The following is a 17,585-nucleotide window of genomic DNA, read 5'->3' as shown; positions in this document are numbered from 1 at the left end:
GCCTGAAGATCCAGTACTCCCACTGGACAGTGAGCCAAACAAAAGCGGTATGGAGTGCACTGCAGCCGTCTTGTTGCTGGGGCTCCTCTGGGCCCTCCTGTGGTTGCTTTACGACAAAAAGAGCAACAGGAGGACGTGTCGTCTCCCTCCAGGGCCGCTATCGCTTCCTCTGCTAGGAAACCTGCCTCAACTGGACAAACATGCACCCTTTAAAAGCCTCCTCAAGGTGAGCTCCTGAAAGGTTCATGTGACGATTGTATCATGATGATGTGTTGTATTTTAAGCTGAGCGAAACATACGGTCCGGTGATGACCGTGCACCTGGGCTGGCAGCGAGCGGTGGTCCTGGTGGGCTACGAGGTCGTCAAAGAGGCGCTGGTGGACCAGGCAGACGACTTCACGGGAAGAATGCAGCTGCCATTCCTCCACAAGGCCACCAGGGGCTATGGTGAGACAACCTCTTCCGTCCTCTTCTTTCTGGTAAAAACTAAACCTTTTCTTGTTCGTGTCAGGTTTGGGCATCAGTAACGGCGAGCGCTGGCGCCAGCTGCGCCGTTTCACCTTGACCACCCTCCGAGATTTTGGGATGGGACGCAAGGGGATGGAGGAGTGGATCCAGGAGGAGAGCATACACATGAGGGCCCGCATGGTGAAAAGTAAAGACAATACAAGACATTGACCAACAACTGTACCTTTACAAAGATCATAATAATAATGCTCAGTCTTGATGGGGTTTTATTCATCGTGCTTGTCTAGTTTGGGGGTCAAAATGGAGCATGTGCTAAATAGAGCATGTGCCAGTGCACACGCTTCTGTTTAGTCTTATCTCATCCTGGTGGTGTTTACAAGTCCACAAACAAGTCGTTGCTGACTCATTCACACTGGCACAATTGACACTTAGAGTATGTGATTGTATTTATATGTGTACGTCAAAGTTATTGTGTTGCCAAGATTTTAGCCGAGAAAAGCCAGTAAACCGAAGAGAACAGTTGAAGTCATGCAGAAATCATCACACTGTTTTGGTTTTCTACACACAAACACATGCTAACGGGCTAGTCAGGTGACCAAGTTTGCATGGAAAAAGAGATCAAATCTGTGTTGTTGTGCATCCTGAAAATGCAAACGTTTAAAAATAGGTATAAAAGTGGACTTTTTTTTAATCATCTCTCTGTAATGCTAAAAATGGTCATGTGTAGACCAAAACAACAATGGACGACTATGCTGTCACTCAACTCTCAACCTTCTGGCCGTGGATTATTAGGTTTGTGGTTCGAGTCGTGCTTGAATGTAGACTTGCCCTCCCTGCGCTGACGATACAGTCAGTGTGTCATTGACATCATTTCATGTTGGTTTACCTCCACCCAGACACGCCTTTTGACCCTACATTCCTGCTAAGCTGCTCTGTCTCCAATGTGGTGTGCTGCCTTGTGTTTGGACAACGCTTCAACCATGACGACGATGACTTCCTGCAGCTGCTGGCCATTATCAGGGAAATGATCAAGTTTGCGTCCAGCCCTCTGGGGCAGGCAAGTGACAGATGAGAGAATTGCCAAACATTTCCAACCTAACTCTAACCCCTGCCACGCCCCCTTAACAAAACCCTAACCCCACTCCTAACATTTCTACAATGTGCTGTGGGCCAATAAAAAAACGAGCTGCATTCCGCAAATGGCCCCCAAACCGCACTTTGGACACCCAAAGGTTAAAGTAGCTGTGATTATTACTGTGCATCATGGTGTGGCCACCACTGCCCGAACCTACCCTGAACCAAAAAATAAGAGTCCTAACCAACACACCAGCCTTGACCAAACAAAAACTGTAAAGCCAGTCCTTACCAACATTACCCCAGCCATAAGCCCAGCCTTAACCGAAACCCCAGCCCTAACCCTAACCAGAACCCTGATCCAACAATTCATTTTCAACCATCCAACTTGACTAATCATTATGTACAACGTGTACATTGAAGGACAGGACTCAGCATGTCTTCCACAGATGTACAACATCTTTCCTTGGCTGACTGAGCGCCTGCCGGGCCACCAGCATAAAGTCTTTGCCCACATGGAGACGGTGAGATCTTTCATCAAGCTCAAGATCCAGCAGCATAAAGACACACTTGATTCCAGCTCTCCAAGAGACTACATTGACTGCTTCCTCAATCGCATGCAACAGGTTGGAAAGACCTGCAACTGTCTCACCAGACATAAAGCTTGATGCTTTGAGCGGTGAAAAGCTCTGAAAGCGAGGTCCACTGCAGGACAACAACTAAATGGACTGGTTGTCGCCTTAGGAGAAGCATAATGTCTCCAGTGAGTTCTTCTACGACAACCTGGTGTCCACCGTCATGAATCTCTTCCTGGCAGGAACAGAAACCAGCAGCTCCACTATCCGATACGCCCTTAGCGTGTTCATCAAACTCCCTGACATACAAGGTTGGTCCCACACGCAGTTTACATCGGACACTTTGCAGCTAACATGCATGACTTTTGTTTTTTTGTGCAGAGAAAATGCAGCAGGAGATCGACGCCGTGATTGGACGACAGCGTTGTCCCACCATGGAGGACAGGAAGTCCATGCCCTTTACGGATGCGGTCATACATGAGGTGCAGCGCTTTCTGGACATCGTCCCCTTCAGCGTGCCGCACTACACACTACATGATGTCTCGTTTAGAGGCTACGCCATTCCCAAGGTATTCCTGACTGGACATTCCTGTCTCTCTCCTCTGTCTCCTAGCTGTTTGTGGACTTTGTCCAACACTGACATATTCTAATACAGTGGTTCTCAACTGGTTTGGCTGCAGGACCCACCATCGCCCCTCAATGGCAAGCGGTGACCCAAATTACGGAAATGTTTCAACTCAAACTTCTCAAATATCTTGTATTTAAAGGGAGTGTTTGCAAACCACAACATGAGCTGCAGCCGTGAGTCTCTGTCTTTATGGCGTGCTCTTCTCCAGCAGATATCTGTAGCTGTGTGTCGGACAGACGGCACATTAGGTCCCCACTCAATGTCCTTCCCCTAAGCATGGCACACACCTCATGGCGGTGTGCCAAGCGAATATCGTGAGGTGCATTCATGGACATTGGGTCATTACATTATTATTATTATTTTTTGCCCAGGCAAAGACCCGTGACCCACTGGAAATGGTTCTGCAACCCACTTTTGGGTTGCGACCCAGCAGTTGAGAATCATTGTCCTAATATTTTCGGTGGGTATCAACGTCATGTGACTTCATGTTGTCCCAACAGGACACCATCATCATTCCCATGTTGCACTCTGTGCTGAAAGACAAGAAGCAGTGGGCGGAGCCTCGGTCCTTTCACCCTCAGCACTTCCTGGACCAGAATGGCAACTTCAAGAAGAACCCGGCATTCATGCCTTTTGCAGCAGGTATGTGTTGGGCTCGTTTATGGACTTGACTTTGTGTTTGCGGGAATTTTCTGTCCAGTTGCGATGCCTTCAGGGACCCTGCTTTGCACACGTTTCGTCTCTCCTGTCACAGGAAAAAGAGCTTGTGTCGGGGAGTCTCTGGCCCGCATGGAACTGTTCATCTTCCTCGTGTCGCTGTTGCAACATTTCACCTTTTCCTGCGTCGGAGGTCCAGACAGCGTCGACCTCACGCCAGAGCACAGCAGCTTCGTCAACATGCCGCGGCAACACCAGCTCATCGCCACACCTCGCTGACACCCGGGCGCCTCCCACTGTTGCGAATTCTAAATTCTCTGCGTATATTTGGACATCTTTCAGACAAGTTCAAGCACAATGTATTCAATTTAGCAGAAAGATGGTGATGTAAACAGCTGAATAAGCATAACAGTCAAAAAAATTAAACTTCATATCGGGCTACTGTCAGCTCCAATTCTCCTGTCACCTCTCGGAGTCCTCCAGCCAAGAGGCCCTGAACATTGTCCAGTCATTGCTCTTATTCTGTTTGGCTCCTCCTTGCATCTCGTCACCTGATCCTCCAATGTTTTCCCGCTCCCAGGTTGTTTGTCTGTTTATCGACGTGAGAGAGTTAGCATCGTGGCGGTCTCCATCCGCGCTTGTAAACACTGTGGAACACACACACAACGATGGCCAAGCGGCAGCGCGCAGTGATACGAACGGAGAGAAAATGAAGCCAAGCAATTGAGAGGACTGACTTTTCTTTTGGGAAGCGGTTTTGTGATGCAAAGGTTTTACTCTATGAACGTGCATCTGGCCTGCTTCGCACTGCCGGCGCCGGGGCTCGAACACACGACCTTCGCAATGGGAGGTTAGAGCCCTGACCACGCGGCCAAAAGCCTGAACTGTCGACTGCGCGTTCAGCGCAGCTCTCAAGGCAGAGGGAGTGAGGCTTACCAACGTACACGGGCTGGCATCCGTTACAAACGCATCTTGTTTTGAGAAGCAAAACGCTTAACTTAAGACACCCCAGCAACTAGCCGGAACTACTTTCCTCCACATTGAAAACCAACCAGAACTTGGCTCACGGGACGAAGCGGGGGAAAAGTCACTGTTGGTGCACTACACTGCTGATGGGGATGTCATAGATCCCTTTAACATGTAAATAGACCATTTTTTGCTACACTTTTTACAGTTCTTGCCCCCTGCTGAGCAGTTTCAGCGTTGCGCATAAGCAGGATTTTTTTCATTGATCACTTAATTGTCATAAATCCATTGAAAAAATCACCATATATACTGATGTCAAGATTACTTGAGTGCAGAACTCTGCTTGGTAGTTGTTGCATAACAAAGTAAGGGGTGTCACCGTCGACTTCCCTTCACGTCTTTTGTGTGTAAACCACTCTGACCAGTCTATGTAAAGTGCTTATCTGGTACATTTACATATGAAGACAAACTCCACCCATGCGGGCTAAAGGTGCATGCCATTTCATCATCAAGCCCATCTGAGACCTGCTATAGCCGATTTGGTAGTCTGAGGCGTCGTGATGGTAAACTCGATTCCATTTACTGACTCGAGTTTTTATGAGTCATTGTGAAAAAATGAGTCACACAAGTGAAATGCCGTTAGAGTTACAGTTGCACAATTATTGCCACTTCGCCTGTTTACCTTTGGAATTTAGCTTGCGGCAGCAGGGCTAAGTGAACAAGTTAAGAGATGAATACCCGGTTCAGTAAAAAAAAAAAAAAACCTAAAAAAAAAAAGGGAGTTTTGAACGACTCGATCAATACTCGACCATCTGTATTTGCTAGTCTGTGTCTTTGTGCAGCACGATGGAGCTTTTGGTGACTTTTGGTTTAATCCTTGCTTTGCTGTGCTTGTTTGGCCTCAAAAGTCGCAGGTCTAGTTTGCGTTTACCTCCTGGACCTCTTGGCATTCCTCTCTTAGGAAGCCTGTACCAACTGGACAAGAAGGCTCCTTTTAAGACATTTCTAAAGGTGAGACAGAGCGTCTATACCTCAAGACAACAACAGACTGTTTTAGTGTACACTTGTAGTCCACTTATACTACAACGTCACTTACCAACTAAATATCCTGAGTTTGTATATCTAATTCAGATCGTTTTTCTATATGCTGCCGTCAGTAGAAAAAAAACGTTTGGACACCCTGATCAAGTTTGATGTTTTACTTTGAAAGTCTCCCCGACTTCCAGGAATATTTTCATCTAATTTCTTGCAGGTTTGAATATGAACTAAAGGTTTGTGTTCACCTCCAGCTCAGTGAGCACTATGGACCTGTCATGACTGTGAATATGGGATGGCAGAGAACTGTGGTCCTGGTCGGATTCGACGCTGTGAAGGAAGCTCTGGTGGACCAGGGAGAGGACTTCACTGGAAGAGGGCCACTTCCTTTCCTGGTCCGAGCGACCAGAGGCTATGGTGACATTACCTCTCATAATCAATCAAAATCCTATCACATCAGATACACACTTTTTGTGTGCATTGTGAATACAAAAAGCTTGTTACTGATTATTGATGAATTGATGAATGATGAATGATGAATGAATATATGATGAATTACCTTGTGTGTCGAGTGGCCCAATCTACCTTTGAGAGTGTCGAATAATGAGTATGCAATTTCATGTATTTGCGAGCTTTGAATGATTCACTCAATCACGGTATTTCAAAAATATTTAAATTAATAAATCATTGATGTTTCGGCCTGTTAGTAAATAAAATACGATATTTAAGCAAAATGTATGTATTTTGGGGGCTAAATTAAGCATTAAATGAACTAAAATGGTAATATTAGGCATTCAGAAGATGCTTTCAAAAACGTGATGATGTGCAGTATTTTACACTGGTCACTAGGTTACATACATTGATGTACATTGATGAGACAACATAGCTACAGCAGGAAGTACTGCGCAGAACAGGAAGTAAAACAAGAACAATAAGAAGGAATTCTCCCAATGCTAACACGTGTGAGTCTATATTATGCTTTATTTGCTTTTATTATGTCTCCTATATTGAGTAATACGCGTGTAAAAGTGACTACAGGGCTGTTATTTCATGTCTAGAGGGCTCTAATGTTAAAATCTGAACTTAGAGGGTCGTAAACAAACATTCAATGTATAAATGAGGAATCCTACTTAATGGAAATTCACTTATTACGGTCGGGTCTGGAACCAATTAACCGCGATGAACGAGTGGATTTTGTATGTTGTTATTTGTGTTCACATTGATTGATATGCATTTAAATGGTATGGAATCATAGTAATATAATAAGAAGAATTCTTCACAATAGTTAGCATGCGTGCAGTCATTCTGAGCTGCTCCTCTAACTGTCCAGGTTTGGCAATCAGTAACGGGGAGCGCTGGCGCCAACTGAGGCGTTTCACCCTGACCACCCTCCGTGATTTCGGGATGGGACGCAAAGGGATGGAGGAGTGGATCCAGGAGGAGAGTAAGCACTTGGTGGCCCGCTTGAACGCTACTAAAGGTTTGTAGGACACTTTGATGGGCACTGTCAGAGAAGTTAACGTTTATTGTGATTGTGATTGTGAGACTGTACTGGGCTGTTTTTAATATTTGGAGCTATATGAGGTAACCAAAATGTCTTTTTTAACCAACTCTGAACATCTTTTGTTTTTCCTTTGCCCCACCCAGCCTTACCTTTCGACCCCACCTACTTCCTGAGCTGCAGCGTGTCCAACGTAATTTGCTGCTTGGTGTTCGGGCAGCGCTTCGCCTACGATGACGAGCACTTCCTGAACCTACTGCAGATCATCGCAAAGACCATCAGATTCGGCAGTAGCCCCTTTGGCCTGGTGAGAAGGTCACGCTGGACCATTGAGTGATGGAGCCTCCATAAGTTGTTGCTGAATTCTTGTTTGTTGTTGTTCACAGCTGTACAATGCCTTCCCTGGCATTATGGAGAAGCTGCCTGGTCCGCACCACAAAGCCTTTGGCAGGATAGACGAGCTGAGAGCTTTCATGATGGAAAAGATTCAGGAGCACCAGGACACCCTGAGCCCGCAATGTCCCAGAGATTACATTGACTGCTTCCTGAACAGACTCAACCAGGTGTGAAGTCCAAATAATGATGACTGTTGAGTTTGACTCACCGCTTCTTGCTTTGTGTTTTCAGGAGAAACACATTCCCACCAGCGAGTTCCACTATGAAAACTTGGTGTCCACCGTGATGAATCTCTACCTGGCGGGAACCGAAACCACCAGCTCCACCATCCGATTTGGCCTCAGCGTGCTCATCAAATATCCCAAAGTCCAAGGTCAGAGACAGGAAGTCGTCACTGGCTTTGTCCCAAATAAGAGCTCTTCCGTGACAACCTGGAACTTGATCAGTGTTCTTTGTGGTGCAGAGAGCATGCAGCAGGAGATCGACACTGTGATTGGACCACGTTATCCCAACATGGAGGACAGGAAGTCCCTCCCCTTCACAGACGCTGTCATCCATGAAATCCAGCGTTTGATGGACATTGTTCCCATGAGCCTCCCTCACTACGCCCTGAAGGACATCTCCTTCAGGGGTTACCTCATTCCAAAGGTCCAATTCAGTCTCCGTGCAGACGAAGAAGAAAGTGCTGCACATTTGTCACTCCCATGTTTTGTCTCCACAGGACACAATAATCATCCCCTTGTTGCACTCTGTGCTCAAAGAGGAGAAGCAGTGGGCAACTCCATGGAGCTTCAACCCGCAACACTTCCTGGACCACAATGGCAACTTCAAGAAAAATCCAGCATTCCTTCCATTTTCAGCAGGTAAAATATCACACAGGGCGAGAGCGGCTTGGGTAAGATCGAACAATTTCAGGTTCAACAGTCTCTGTGGTCCCCTCTCCCAGGTAAGAGAGCTTGCGTGGGCGAGTCCCTTGCTCGCATGGAGTTGTTCCTCTTCATGGTGTCGCTTCTGCAGAACTTCACCTTCTCTCATGCTGGAGGACCAGACAATGTGGATCTGAGTCCCGAGTACAGCAGCTTCGCCAACGTGCCACGCGCATACAACATAATCGCCACGCCGCGGCCCTGATTCAGCAAAATGCCGCTGACTACACTTGATTTTATGAAACAAGGAGGAATTAAAATACTTGAGGAACGTATGCTATGTGCAACACAATGTTCCACTGTTTGATTTGAATGATTTATTCACTTACTTTTAGTTGAGGAATTTGATGAGGATTAAGGATTGAACATGTTTTGAAACTGTTGTCATTAAAAATAGTGTTGTGGTGATATTTTAGGGGTAAAGAAGTACGTGTTACTAATCAGTCAGTCTGTTAATTTCATTGTCTACTCCAGTGATTCTCAACTGGTGGGTCGTGACCCAAAAGCGGGTGACGTTGTGCTTGTAACGTCTTGGAAGTAATGCAGAGTCTAACCTTATTTTTAAACTGTGCTGCCGTCCTTAACATGCCACACCGGCAGCACTTCCCCATTATCCACCAATCACGCTCACGGCGAGGTGCATTCACCATCGACTTTACTACTCAAGCTTTGGACACGTCTGATTTTATAGCTCTTCGTCAGGGTTGAGCGCAGGAGCTGAGCTGAGCAACCCCAAACTTCTTCCGCCACATGTAAACAATGGTAATTAAAGAGAGAAGAGCAGTGTTATTGCAGCTGGAACTAATCAGTGCATTACTAGCGTCATTTTAAGTGTTTATCCGAAATCGGAGAAGGCGTTTGAAGAGGTGAACGAGTCACACACACAGAAAATAATGTTGTACGAGGCGAGCACGCCAAGCTAAGCAAGGGGGTTAGCAGTGGAAGGAGCGAACCAGAGTAGACTGCGTACCAAGAGAGTAGCTAAGCGTGCAAGCGTATTCAAGGGTCAGAATGTACGCAGAGTCCGAAAAATGCATACAGTACGTGTTGGCAGGTCTGCACTAAGCATTCACGTCATGTCTCATCAACAGCAATGCATCAATATGTCATCATGGCAGCTTTTATTACAACTATACAAGCTTGAGTACTGACAGTAGTCATGCAGTCATGTCATTTGTAATTACATTGCATTCATTCTTTCACCTTCCTGCTTTGTATTACACATACACAAGCTTAATGGTTGAATGAATATTGTACGCATTCTACGCTCGTTTTAAAATGAACATCTCATTGTTTGTTATAATTGTGGACACTCGATGTACTAACGCTAGGTTCAAGTCCTTGAATGCACCACACGGAAATCTACGTATGTGGAGCGCTGTAGATGACGTGCTACTGGGGGTGCCAGCATCACCACTACAGCGTTGGGTGCCGTGCGTTAGTGATACCGGATAGATGACGTAGAAGTGTCCTCATGTTCCATCCAGTCTGGTTGAGCCACGAGGTCAATTGAGGCCGGCTGGCTCGTCATTGGCTAAATGTTGGGCAGGTGATATTTGTGCTTCACCGGCTTCTTGACGTCTGGCGCTGGTGACATGTTGCTGTTTGTTAACTGTGGCAGGTACTGGGCCTGCAGGACACGGGTTATGTTGGATGATGAACGCTGATGTTTTATAGGAAATAATGCAAACAGGAATAATAACGGGTCTAGACCGGACCCAAGTGCACGGTGTTCACACTCACCCCCGTCTGTCTGCGGCGGGGTCCTTTATCGTGGCGCCTCACGGGACGTTCCCCCTCGCGGGCCCAGCCAGAACCGCCGTCGTCGTTGATGTAGGGCAGCGCCAGCAGCTCCTCGCAGGACAACCTGAGGGAGGGGTCCATCACCAGGCAGGACTGTGCAGACGTACGTTTGTAAACGCTTCATACTGGTCGCAGCATTAGGTACACTTGCCTGGAACGCACTGCTTCTCAAATAGTGGGGCAGGTCCGTATTGTGGAGGGGGCGGGGGGATTGTTAGGGATGTATTAGGGATGCTCCGATCAGGGTTTTATGTTGCCGATTTCGATACTGATCATCCATGAGTGAAATCTGCCGATACTGATTACTTGGATTAATTATAAATGTTTCAATTTATTTATGATAAGTGATAAGACAAAAAGTCAGGACAATTCCAAGGTCCCCTAACTCCCAGGGGGCCCAAAAATAGGTAATTACTAATAAAAATGAGTAATAACAAAGGGGGAACACAATGTTTTTTTTTTTCATGGCTGCACCCGTGCTACTGGCTGGTATGGAAAAAAGGAACCATAAAATCACCTGAATTTCAACCAAAACATCTTGGAGATATTGCATATTACAGTATTTGTCTTATTTGAGAACTGCATCCAGTGGCATCGCAGGAAAAGAAGCACCATCTGTTCATTCATACGTGTGATGTGACCTATTGGTCGATATCGGTATCGGTAATGAAGTGCTAGAAAATATCGATACATTGGATCTCGTTAGTTGCAATGAAGTTTAAGATGGCCCAAAACTGAATGCTGACTGGATCCATTTGAGAGGATTAAAGTGTGAAATGATGCTGCTCATAACTTCAGCAGACCTTCATTACTTGGAGAGCCTGTGGTGACACGCCAGAGAATCGCTTTTCCAACGTCTCCTACAAGTAAAAACATGAGCGAGGTAACATCCCAACACTGATGTGTTATGGAGGCACAAAGCCTCAGTGAGGATGGGAACGTTACCGTGGTGTCCGGTTCAGGAATATTGACTCCGCTAAAGAACACATTAGACCGGAACACCTGCTGGTGATGAGGAATGAGGTCCCCTGGAAGGAGGGACAAATGCATGAAGCAGCAGGTGAATTTGTGGAGATATGTTGGGACTGGGTGGGGTGTACCAAGAGTTTTGCGTATGAGGTACAGCTGGTCCACGTCAGACTTCCCGGGCCAGAGCGGACTTCCGTTAAGCAGCTCGGCAAAGACGCATCCCAGTGCCCACACGTCCACTGGAGGCCCGTACTGAGTGTCCCCAACCAGGAGCTCTGGAGCCCGGTACCAGCGGGTCGCCACGTAGTCCGTGTAGTCGTCCTCTGGTCCAGCTGAGCACATGAGACAGACACCTGTGCTCTGCTTACAAAATAACACCATTGTGGAGGGATAACAACTGCCTGCTGAGAGACTACATGCATGGCAACACAACACCGAAACCCAACACAGGACGGGTCAACAGTGCATGGAGAGACGCACTAATTGGCCTGATGTGAAGTACTGAAAGTGAGGAGGCTGTGCTGAATAAGTCATTAGTGGCGGTTAATGCACATCACACACACACACACATACTTAGTATGCGAGCGAAGCCAAAGTCGCACAACTTGATGACGCCGCTTTTGGTCAGGAGGATGTTTTCAGGCTTGACGTCACGGTGGATGCACTGCAACACACACAGAACACGTCTCGTCTCTTAACACTGACACTCGACACCACGCAACTAACACACAACCCGTCGTCCGCTATTTATACACTCTCTCTGCTCACAGCTTTGCAATCCCATGTGATCCAATACGACAGCTCTGTATCAAACGTTGAGCTGAGGCTTGCATGTTGGCAGATGACCACAGTGTATCCCACCAGACACCTTCTGTTTTTAAAGGAAAACTGCAGTTTTTGGGGAATTTTGCCCATCATCCACAATACTTATGTGAGACATGAACACATATGTCTTTCTCTTTTAAAGGTATAAAAACAGATAAAAAGAGCAAGGTAATTATTGCACGTATAGGACATACTTATTCCTCCTATAAAGTCGTCTGAAAAAGTCCCGACAATGCTCCATTTACATATAATGTGACGTGCACATTAACCAAGCTACAGCGACATTGTTATTATTATTATGAACATTGTTACACCGACCGAACTACATTACTGTCGTATTGACACACCAGCTAGCTACTCGCCGGCCAGCGACTAGCTTCACCACAGTGCCACACTCACAACGCCTCAGACATTCTATGACGTTGCTATGTGAAACCGATGCGGCGAGCAAAGAAGTTCCTGTAATGCTTAGAACGACCAAAATAATATATATATATATATATATATATATATATATATATAGTATTACACGTTATCATGAATGTTCCTGTTACTACATGGTCACAGCATGGATAGAAAAGCATAAAGCTTTGTTGGGGGCTGTTTTAATAGCGGTCTTCGTAGGCAGCATTGGTGTATCCCCTAACGTGCACAACTGAGTTGTGGCTTTTTATCTGTTTTTATATCTTTATAAAGCACAGAAAAGAGAAAGACGTGTGTTCATGTCTCATATAAGGATTGTGGCTGATGAGCACATTTTTTTTTTAAAGTGAAGTTTTCCAAACTTTAAAAGAATCAAGAGAATCCTATTTGTGGTCCATGCTGTGTAATAAAGACAAACTATCAACATGTTCCAAATAAAACTATACAGTCGTCCCTCGCTACGTCACGTTTTTTCAAAAATTGCTTAATTAATAAAAGATGGCTGTTTTGTGGTTGACTATGGCCTATTATTTGTAAAACAAATATTGAAAGACAAGTCATGTAGTATTCTGGTCACCAGGTGTCAGTAATTCCAGACAACTCTTATTAGATGGCACACAAGTATACAGAGTTCATGAAACCAGCTAGTACTGTGCATCAAGGCTGGGCCGTGTGTAGATGTAATTGATACACTCAGTGTAGCATGTGTAGTAAAAAAGGAACATAAAGATAAAGGAATAAAGTGTATTAGCAAACAAAGTTCCACTGACGTTGTGTTTGTGGCAGAAGTTGACGGCCTGCAGTGTCTGCCATACAATGCTCTTAAGATGATCCTCAGGAACCCTGCGGAGAACAAGGAACATCACTGACGACGTCGGGAGGAACACACTTTGCGCTGGCATTTGGGAACAAAAACAGGAAGCGCTGCTCCACGTGGACCCCGTGTCGCCTCGGTAACTCTCGGCCTCGTCTCTACGGTAACAGCGCCTTTGTTTCCAGGGGCGGCTACAGTTTCTGCTGCACGGCCTTGTGGGAGAAAAGGTCACGTGGCCTCAAACAGCTGATCTGACTCTTTTGTGATGTTAGTTTGCACAAACGGGGCTCCAAGAACACAGCAGGTGCGACGCGCAAGTGCACGCTGCAAATATGATCCACTTCCTGAGCTACGGTACTTAGTTTCACAGTCCTTTAGTCAGGAGTACTTGAATACTGTCAACTTTTAGTCCTATTATGAAGTATTATGCTGCATTCAAGACTGTTGGAAAGCTGGAAATGTCTCTTTTGGAGCTGACAAGGTCACGTGTTCACGTCGATGCAAACAAAAAACACGGTGAACCACGGTGATGGATTAATATTTGCTGTTTGTCAATAGACCAGGGGTCTCCAAAGTCCTGCCATTTGCAGCCCCCAAAAATCAATATCATTGAAAAAAAAACAACCACCGATGTTGCAAAAAAGAGCAAAAAGGTGTAATTTAACGAGAAAAAGTACATTTCTACCCATATTGAAGGAGCGGAAAAGGAGGAGGGGAGGGGTCGCCACCTTCATAATTGCTGGTGATTTCTTTCTTGAATTCAGTCGTTAACCTTTTTCATCAAATTACCGGCACTCAACAGTCTTTGGCCTCATGGCGGGTTATTTTGCAGTCGCACTCAATACAAAAATGGTGCTTTGTTTGAGCGCTCGATTCCGCGGATGACACAGTACAGGGCGAACAATTGGTTGCACGCAATGTTGTACCAAAACGTCGTTTTGAGAAATGGTTTTTAAGAAATTGGAAAACCAAGCTTTGAATCGACAGAACTAACGATACGACTTTTTTTGGCAATCGTGATCATTCCGTACGATACATTGTACCCAATTCGTACAGACAATTTTGTCTTCGGGGTGTTTATCCTGACCAGAGGTCAGAAATGTATTTTCCCTTTGTGAGATTTGAAGGTTCAGTCACGCAAAGACAAGCGTTCCTCTGACATCTGGCAACAGCACCACAGAGCTGCCTATGGATTTCCCAAAGCTGCACTGTCTTCAGTTGTGCTCCCCGTACTTAAACCAAGCTGGACTTTTACCCCAAAAGAACTTTCCTAATTGGCCTGGGCAGCGGTGGGACCAGCCCGGGCGGAAGCACAGATGTACTGCGTCTATCACAGTGGAGAGATCTCTCCAGAGAACATCTCAGCAGGTCAGAAGGCAGCACGTTACATCTCACTCACCCTCGTGGGTGTTTTTCCAGTTCGTTGAGGACCGTCTGCTCACAGAACTCAAACACCAGGTGGAGGCGGCGTTTCCTGCGGAAAACCTCTAGCAGGTTGACCAGATTGACGTGTTTCAGCTGCTGCAGGAAGAGCAGAGGGTAAGAGGGACACTGTGTAAAGATGTTTGGACACAGTGGAGACTTCAAAGTCCATTAATTTAACACAAATGGAATTTGAAAAAATGTATCAAAAGTGTGATCCAAAGCAACAGGTGGCGCTGTACTTTAGTGCCGTTACAGTGATTTGCTCAAGGTGAGCTTGTGAAGAACTCACCTTCAGCATGCGTACTTCCCTCAGCGCAATCTTCTTAATGACTGGATCGTCTTCAGATTCCACAAACTTCTTGATGGCAACTATCTGGTCCGTGTCCCTGTTTCTGCATTTGAACACCACGCCGTAAGAACCTTCTCCAATTTTGGCCAGTTTCTCATATTTCTCCATCGGTCAGTGGCTTGCTGGCACCTTAGAAGAAGCAAAGGATGATATCATTAAATGTAATAAAGAATACGTCATGTATGCCACGTGTCCACAATGGTTAGTCAAGGTGCATTTGAGAGAGTGACATTTGTGAGTTGTTGGCTTTCTGACGAGAATATCTCCGTGTGCAAAATTATTCTTGCCACACTTTTGACTATTTGCAAGAAAAGGTTGCACGCTTCTGTGATCACGTAAGAGCGCTGCATCCCTCTGAAAGACGTGTACCGGTCTTTGACTTTTCACACTCTGATTTTTGGCCCATTTTGGCTGATGAAAAGGAGCTGTCTAATAATCCATGTGTTGGCCTCTTTGTGCCACGCCCTCCCTCATTACACAAATCCACTAAGCCCGGGGTGTCCAAAGTGCACCCTGGGGGACATTTGCGGCCTGCAGCTGTTTTTTTTATTGGCCCGTGGTACATTCTAAAAATATAATTTAACGAGAAAACTAAAAAAAAAAAACAGCAAAAATAGAAAAATCATGAATTTTCCAAGAATGAAGTCAAAATACGATATTAAGAGAAAAAAGTTGTGATCTAATGAGCAAAAGTCATAATTTTACGAGAATAACGTTGTGATATTACGAGAAAAAATAACAGTCATTTGAGTAGCATAAAGTCGAACTATTCAAGGACAAAGACACTATTTTTTAAAAGTCGTAATATCATGAGAAACGAACAAAACAACAAATAACATTGTCATGTTTGGAAAATTAGGTTGCGAAAAAAGTTATGCTATGAGAATAAAATCAAAATTTTATGGGAATAAAATCAGAATAATGAGCTTAAACTTAAACTTAAAAAAAATTAAAACATTTAGAAGAAAGTTGAAATAATTGGAATTTATTTTTTGGCAACACTTTACAATAAGGGACACAAAATACAGTAGTTACTGAGGAACTAATGAAGGACTAATGAGTAGAGTAGTTACTGAGGAACTAATGAAGGACTAATGAGTAGAGTAGTTACTGAGGAACTAATGAAGGACTAATGAGTAGAGTAGTTACTGAGGAACTAATGAAGGACTAATGAGTAGAGTAGTTACTGAGGAACTAATGAAGGACTAATGAGTAGAGTAGTTACTGAGGAACTAATGAAGGACTAATGAGGAACTAATGAGTAGTGTTTAGGGTTAGGTACGTTCGTCATTTTGCGTCCCTTATTGTAAAGTGTTTTTTTAAAGAGTCATATTCTAGCAAGAAAAAAGTTGTAATTTTACTACAATAAATGTAATATTATGAGGAAAAATAAGTTGCATAATGTCGCATAATGTTGAAATATTAAAGAATTATCTGATTTTTTTTAAAGGTCATCATATTTTAAGAAACAAAAAAGCTAAATTACGTTGTAATTTTTGGAAAATTAGGTTGGGGAAAAACTTAGAATATTATAGGAATAAAGTCATAATAGTTATTTTAAAAAACACATTTAAAAATGGGGGGGCATACTAATAACTATATCACAAAGCTGAGATGCAGGTTTTTCCTTCTCTAGATATCACTTCTCTGCATGTCTACATGTGTTGCTTTCCACGGTATCAAAGTGGCCTTTGCATCCTTTCATTTCCAGCATGTGGCCCTCGGTGGAAGCGGTTCGGACACCCCCGCACGAAGCATTCAACTTTATACATTTACGGACGGGAAATGAAGAAAAATCAACTTGACCAGTCATTAGCACGCTGTGCACTACTTCTAAGCCAAAGCAATACAAAGTTGTTTTGTTGTGCACTTTGACGGACGACCTAAACGACAAAGAAGCAGAATGACAGGTGCACTCACCCGTCCACAACCTGACAGGTACTTCATTGACTGACAAATGAGGAGCCAAATGTCTTCGAAAGTTCCCCTGAGTCGGTTGAGGCGTCCCCGGGGTTCTGTCTCTGCTTCTCGGTCAGAATGGCACAAAAGAGGGAGGAAACACTCCTCTTTTCTTTCCTCTCTTCCTTGCAGAACGTCTGTGACAAAGTGACAAACAAATGGCCCGTCACGAAGAGGACGGTTATGCTGCATCCTGGTTACAACGCAAACGGAGCTCCGACGGCGCAAGCCTGCAATTCACAACGCTGTTTACGCACTTTGTGAAATGTTCGCTGGAACCAAGACCTCGTTTAATGCAACGAAATGAAAGCAACATCCAGCTTATTTAGCAATTCAAATACGTTTAAATACAGTATCTGTATTTAATCTACTGTGCCTTTGCCACACCTACACGTGCGCACTAGTCTGACGTTTGTCCACCAGGGGGCAGTACTAACCCAGTTCATTTTGAACGGAACACCGGTTTGCCTTCACTTTTTCTTCAAAACCAATTGCCGTCATTATGGAAACGAGAGCGCGTAATGCATGCACATAAATATTACTCCGCAAAAAGATCGTCCTAAATATTTTATTGGCACACAGCAGCACCACGGTCGTCAACAGAAGCACAATGTGGGTCTCATTGGGGATGGTTTAACTATTGTTGAAATATTGTGCTATTTCCAGAAGGATACCAAAGGCAGAGATTAGGGACCATGATTTGAGATCATGGTATTGCCCAAAGATCATAGCACTTACTTGTCATCCAATGAGATTCCGCTATCATCTGGGCTCTCACGGCCAGATTTGGGT

At 44.9% G+C, this 17,585-nt stretch overlaps 3 protein-coding genes across 9 annotated transcripts in view; 2 read left to right on the top strand and 1 right to left on the bottom strand.

The window, feature by feature from the left end:
- Window positions 1-3,844, top strand: LOC129190757 (cytochrome P450 2F3-like). Its single transcript, XM_054793243.1, has 9 exons — window positions 1-226; window positions 285-447; window positions 512-655; window positions 1,365-1,525; window positions 1,992-2,168; window positions 2,287-2,428; window positions 2,499-2,686; window positions 3,246-3,387; window positions 3,500-3,844. Exons 1-9 carry the CDS (start codon window positions 50-52, stop codon window positions 3,679-3,681), a joined length of 1,476 nt encoding a protein of 491 aa, XP_054649218.1. The 5' UTR covers window positions 1-49; the 3' UTR covers window positions 3,682-3,844.
- A 150-nt stretch (window positions 3,845-3,994) lies between these two features.
- Window positions 3,995-8,636, top strand: LOC129190758 (cytochrome P450 2G1-like). Of its 3 annotated transcripts, none has more exons than XM_054793245.1 (9): window positions 3,995-5,379; window positions 5,658-5,820; window positions 6,734-6,883; window positions 7,051-7,211; window positions 7,291-7,467; window positions 7,532-7,673; window positions 7,764-7,948; window positions 8,022-8,163; window positions 8,318-8,636. In XM_054793245.1, the coding sequence occupies exons 1-9, from the start codon at window positions 5,215-5,217 to the stop codon at window positions 8,458-8,460; spliced, it is 1,428 nt and encodes a 475-aa protein (XP_054649220.1). In that variant the 5' UTR covers window positions 3,995-5,214; the 3' UTR covers window positions 8,461-8,636. The 3 variants fall into 3 exon arrangements, with proteins under 3 accessions (XP_054649220.1, XP_054649219.1, XP_054649221.1); XM_054793244.1 differs by having other exon boundaries at window positions 8,247-8,636; XM_054793246.1 differs by having other exon boundaries at window positions 5,244-5,379; window positions 5,621-5,820; window positions 8,247-8,636.
- Window positions 8,637-9,336: 700 nt separating this feature from the next.
- LOC129191246 (cyclin-dependent kinase-like 1) overlaps window positions 9,337-17,585 on the bottom strand; it is a 41,470-nt gene continuing 33,221 nt past the window's right edge. For 2 of the 5 annotated variants that reach the window (XM_054794432.1, XM_054794431.1), the window contains exons 3-12: window positions 16,755-16,930; window positions 14,775-14,963; window positions 14,460-14,581; window positions 13,017-13,089; window positions 11,572-11,662; window positions 11,130-11,330; window positions 10,975-11,057; window positions 10,833-10,889; window positions 9,970-10,122; window positions 9,337-9,856 (exon numbers count right to left, since the gene is read on the bottom strand). In XM_054794432.1, the coding sequence (XP_054650407.1) occupies window positions 9,761-9,856; window positions 9,970-10,122; window positions 10,833-10,889; window positions 10,975-11,057; window positions 11,130-11,330; window positions 11,572-11,662; window positions 13,017-13,089; window positions 14,460-14,581; window positions 14,775-14,942 (1,044 nt within the window). In that variant the 5' untranslated portion in view covers window positions 14,943-14,963; window positions 16,755-16,930 and the 3' untranslated portion in view covers window positions 9,337-9,760. Of the gene's footprint in view, window positions 9,857-9,969; window positions 10,123-10,832; window positions 11,058-11,129; window positions 11,331-11,571; window positions 11,663-13,016; window positions 13,090-14,459; window positions 14,582-14,774; window positions 14,964-16,754; window positions 17,000-17,585 lie in introns of those variants that run through there. The other 3 variants (XM_054794430.1, XM_054794434.1, XM_054794433.1) reach the window with 3 other exon arrangements.

This window comes from Dunckerocampus dactyliophorus, chromosome 12 (genome assembly GCF_027744805.1).
Source record: "Dunckerocampus dactyliophorus isolate RoL2022-P2 chromosome 12, RoL_Ddac_1.1, whole genome shotgun sequence".
Taxonomy (NCBI): Eukaryota; Metazoa; Chordata; class Actinopteri; order Syngnathiformes; family Syngnathidae; genus Dunckerocampus; species Dunckerocampus dactyliophorus.
The sequence above is the reverse complement of the archived record's forward strand: the minus strand, read 5'-3'. Positions and strand labels throughout refer to the sequence as shown.

Coding starts and splice junctions, on each gene's coding strand:
- LOC129190757 (XM_054793243.1), top strand. CDS start 50: ATGGAGTGCACTGCAGCCGTCTTGTTGCTGGGGCTCCTCTGGGCCCTC. Junction 2,429..2,498: donor CAAACTCCCTGACATACAAG/GTTGGTCCCACA, acceptor TTTTTTGTGCAG/AGAAAATGCAGCAGGAGATC. Junction 2,687..3,245: donor GAGGCTACGCCATTCCCAAG/GTATTCCTGACT, acceptor TTGTCCCAACAG/GACACCATCATCATTCCCAT.
- LOC129190758 (XM_054793244.1), top strand. CDS start 5,215: ATGGAGCTTTTGGTGACTTTTGGTTTAATCCTTGCTTTGCTGTGCTTG. Junction 5,380..5,657: donor CTTTTAAGACATTTCTAAAG/GTGAGACAGAGC, acceptor GTTCACCTCCAG/CTCAGTGAGCACTATGGACC. Junction 7,212..7,290: donor GCAGTAGCCCCTTTGGCCTG/GTGAGAAGGTCA, acceptor TGTTGTTCACAG/CTGTACAATGCCTTCCCTGG.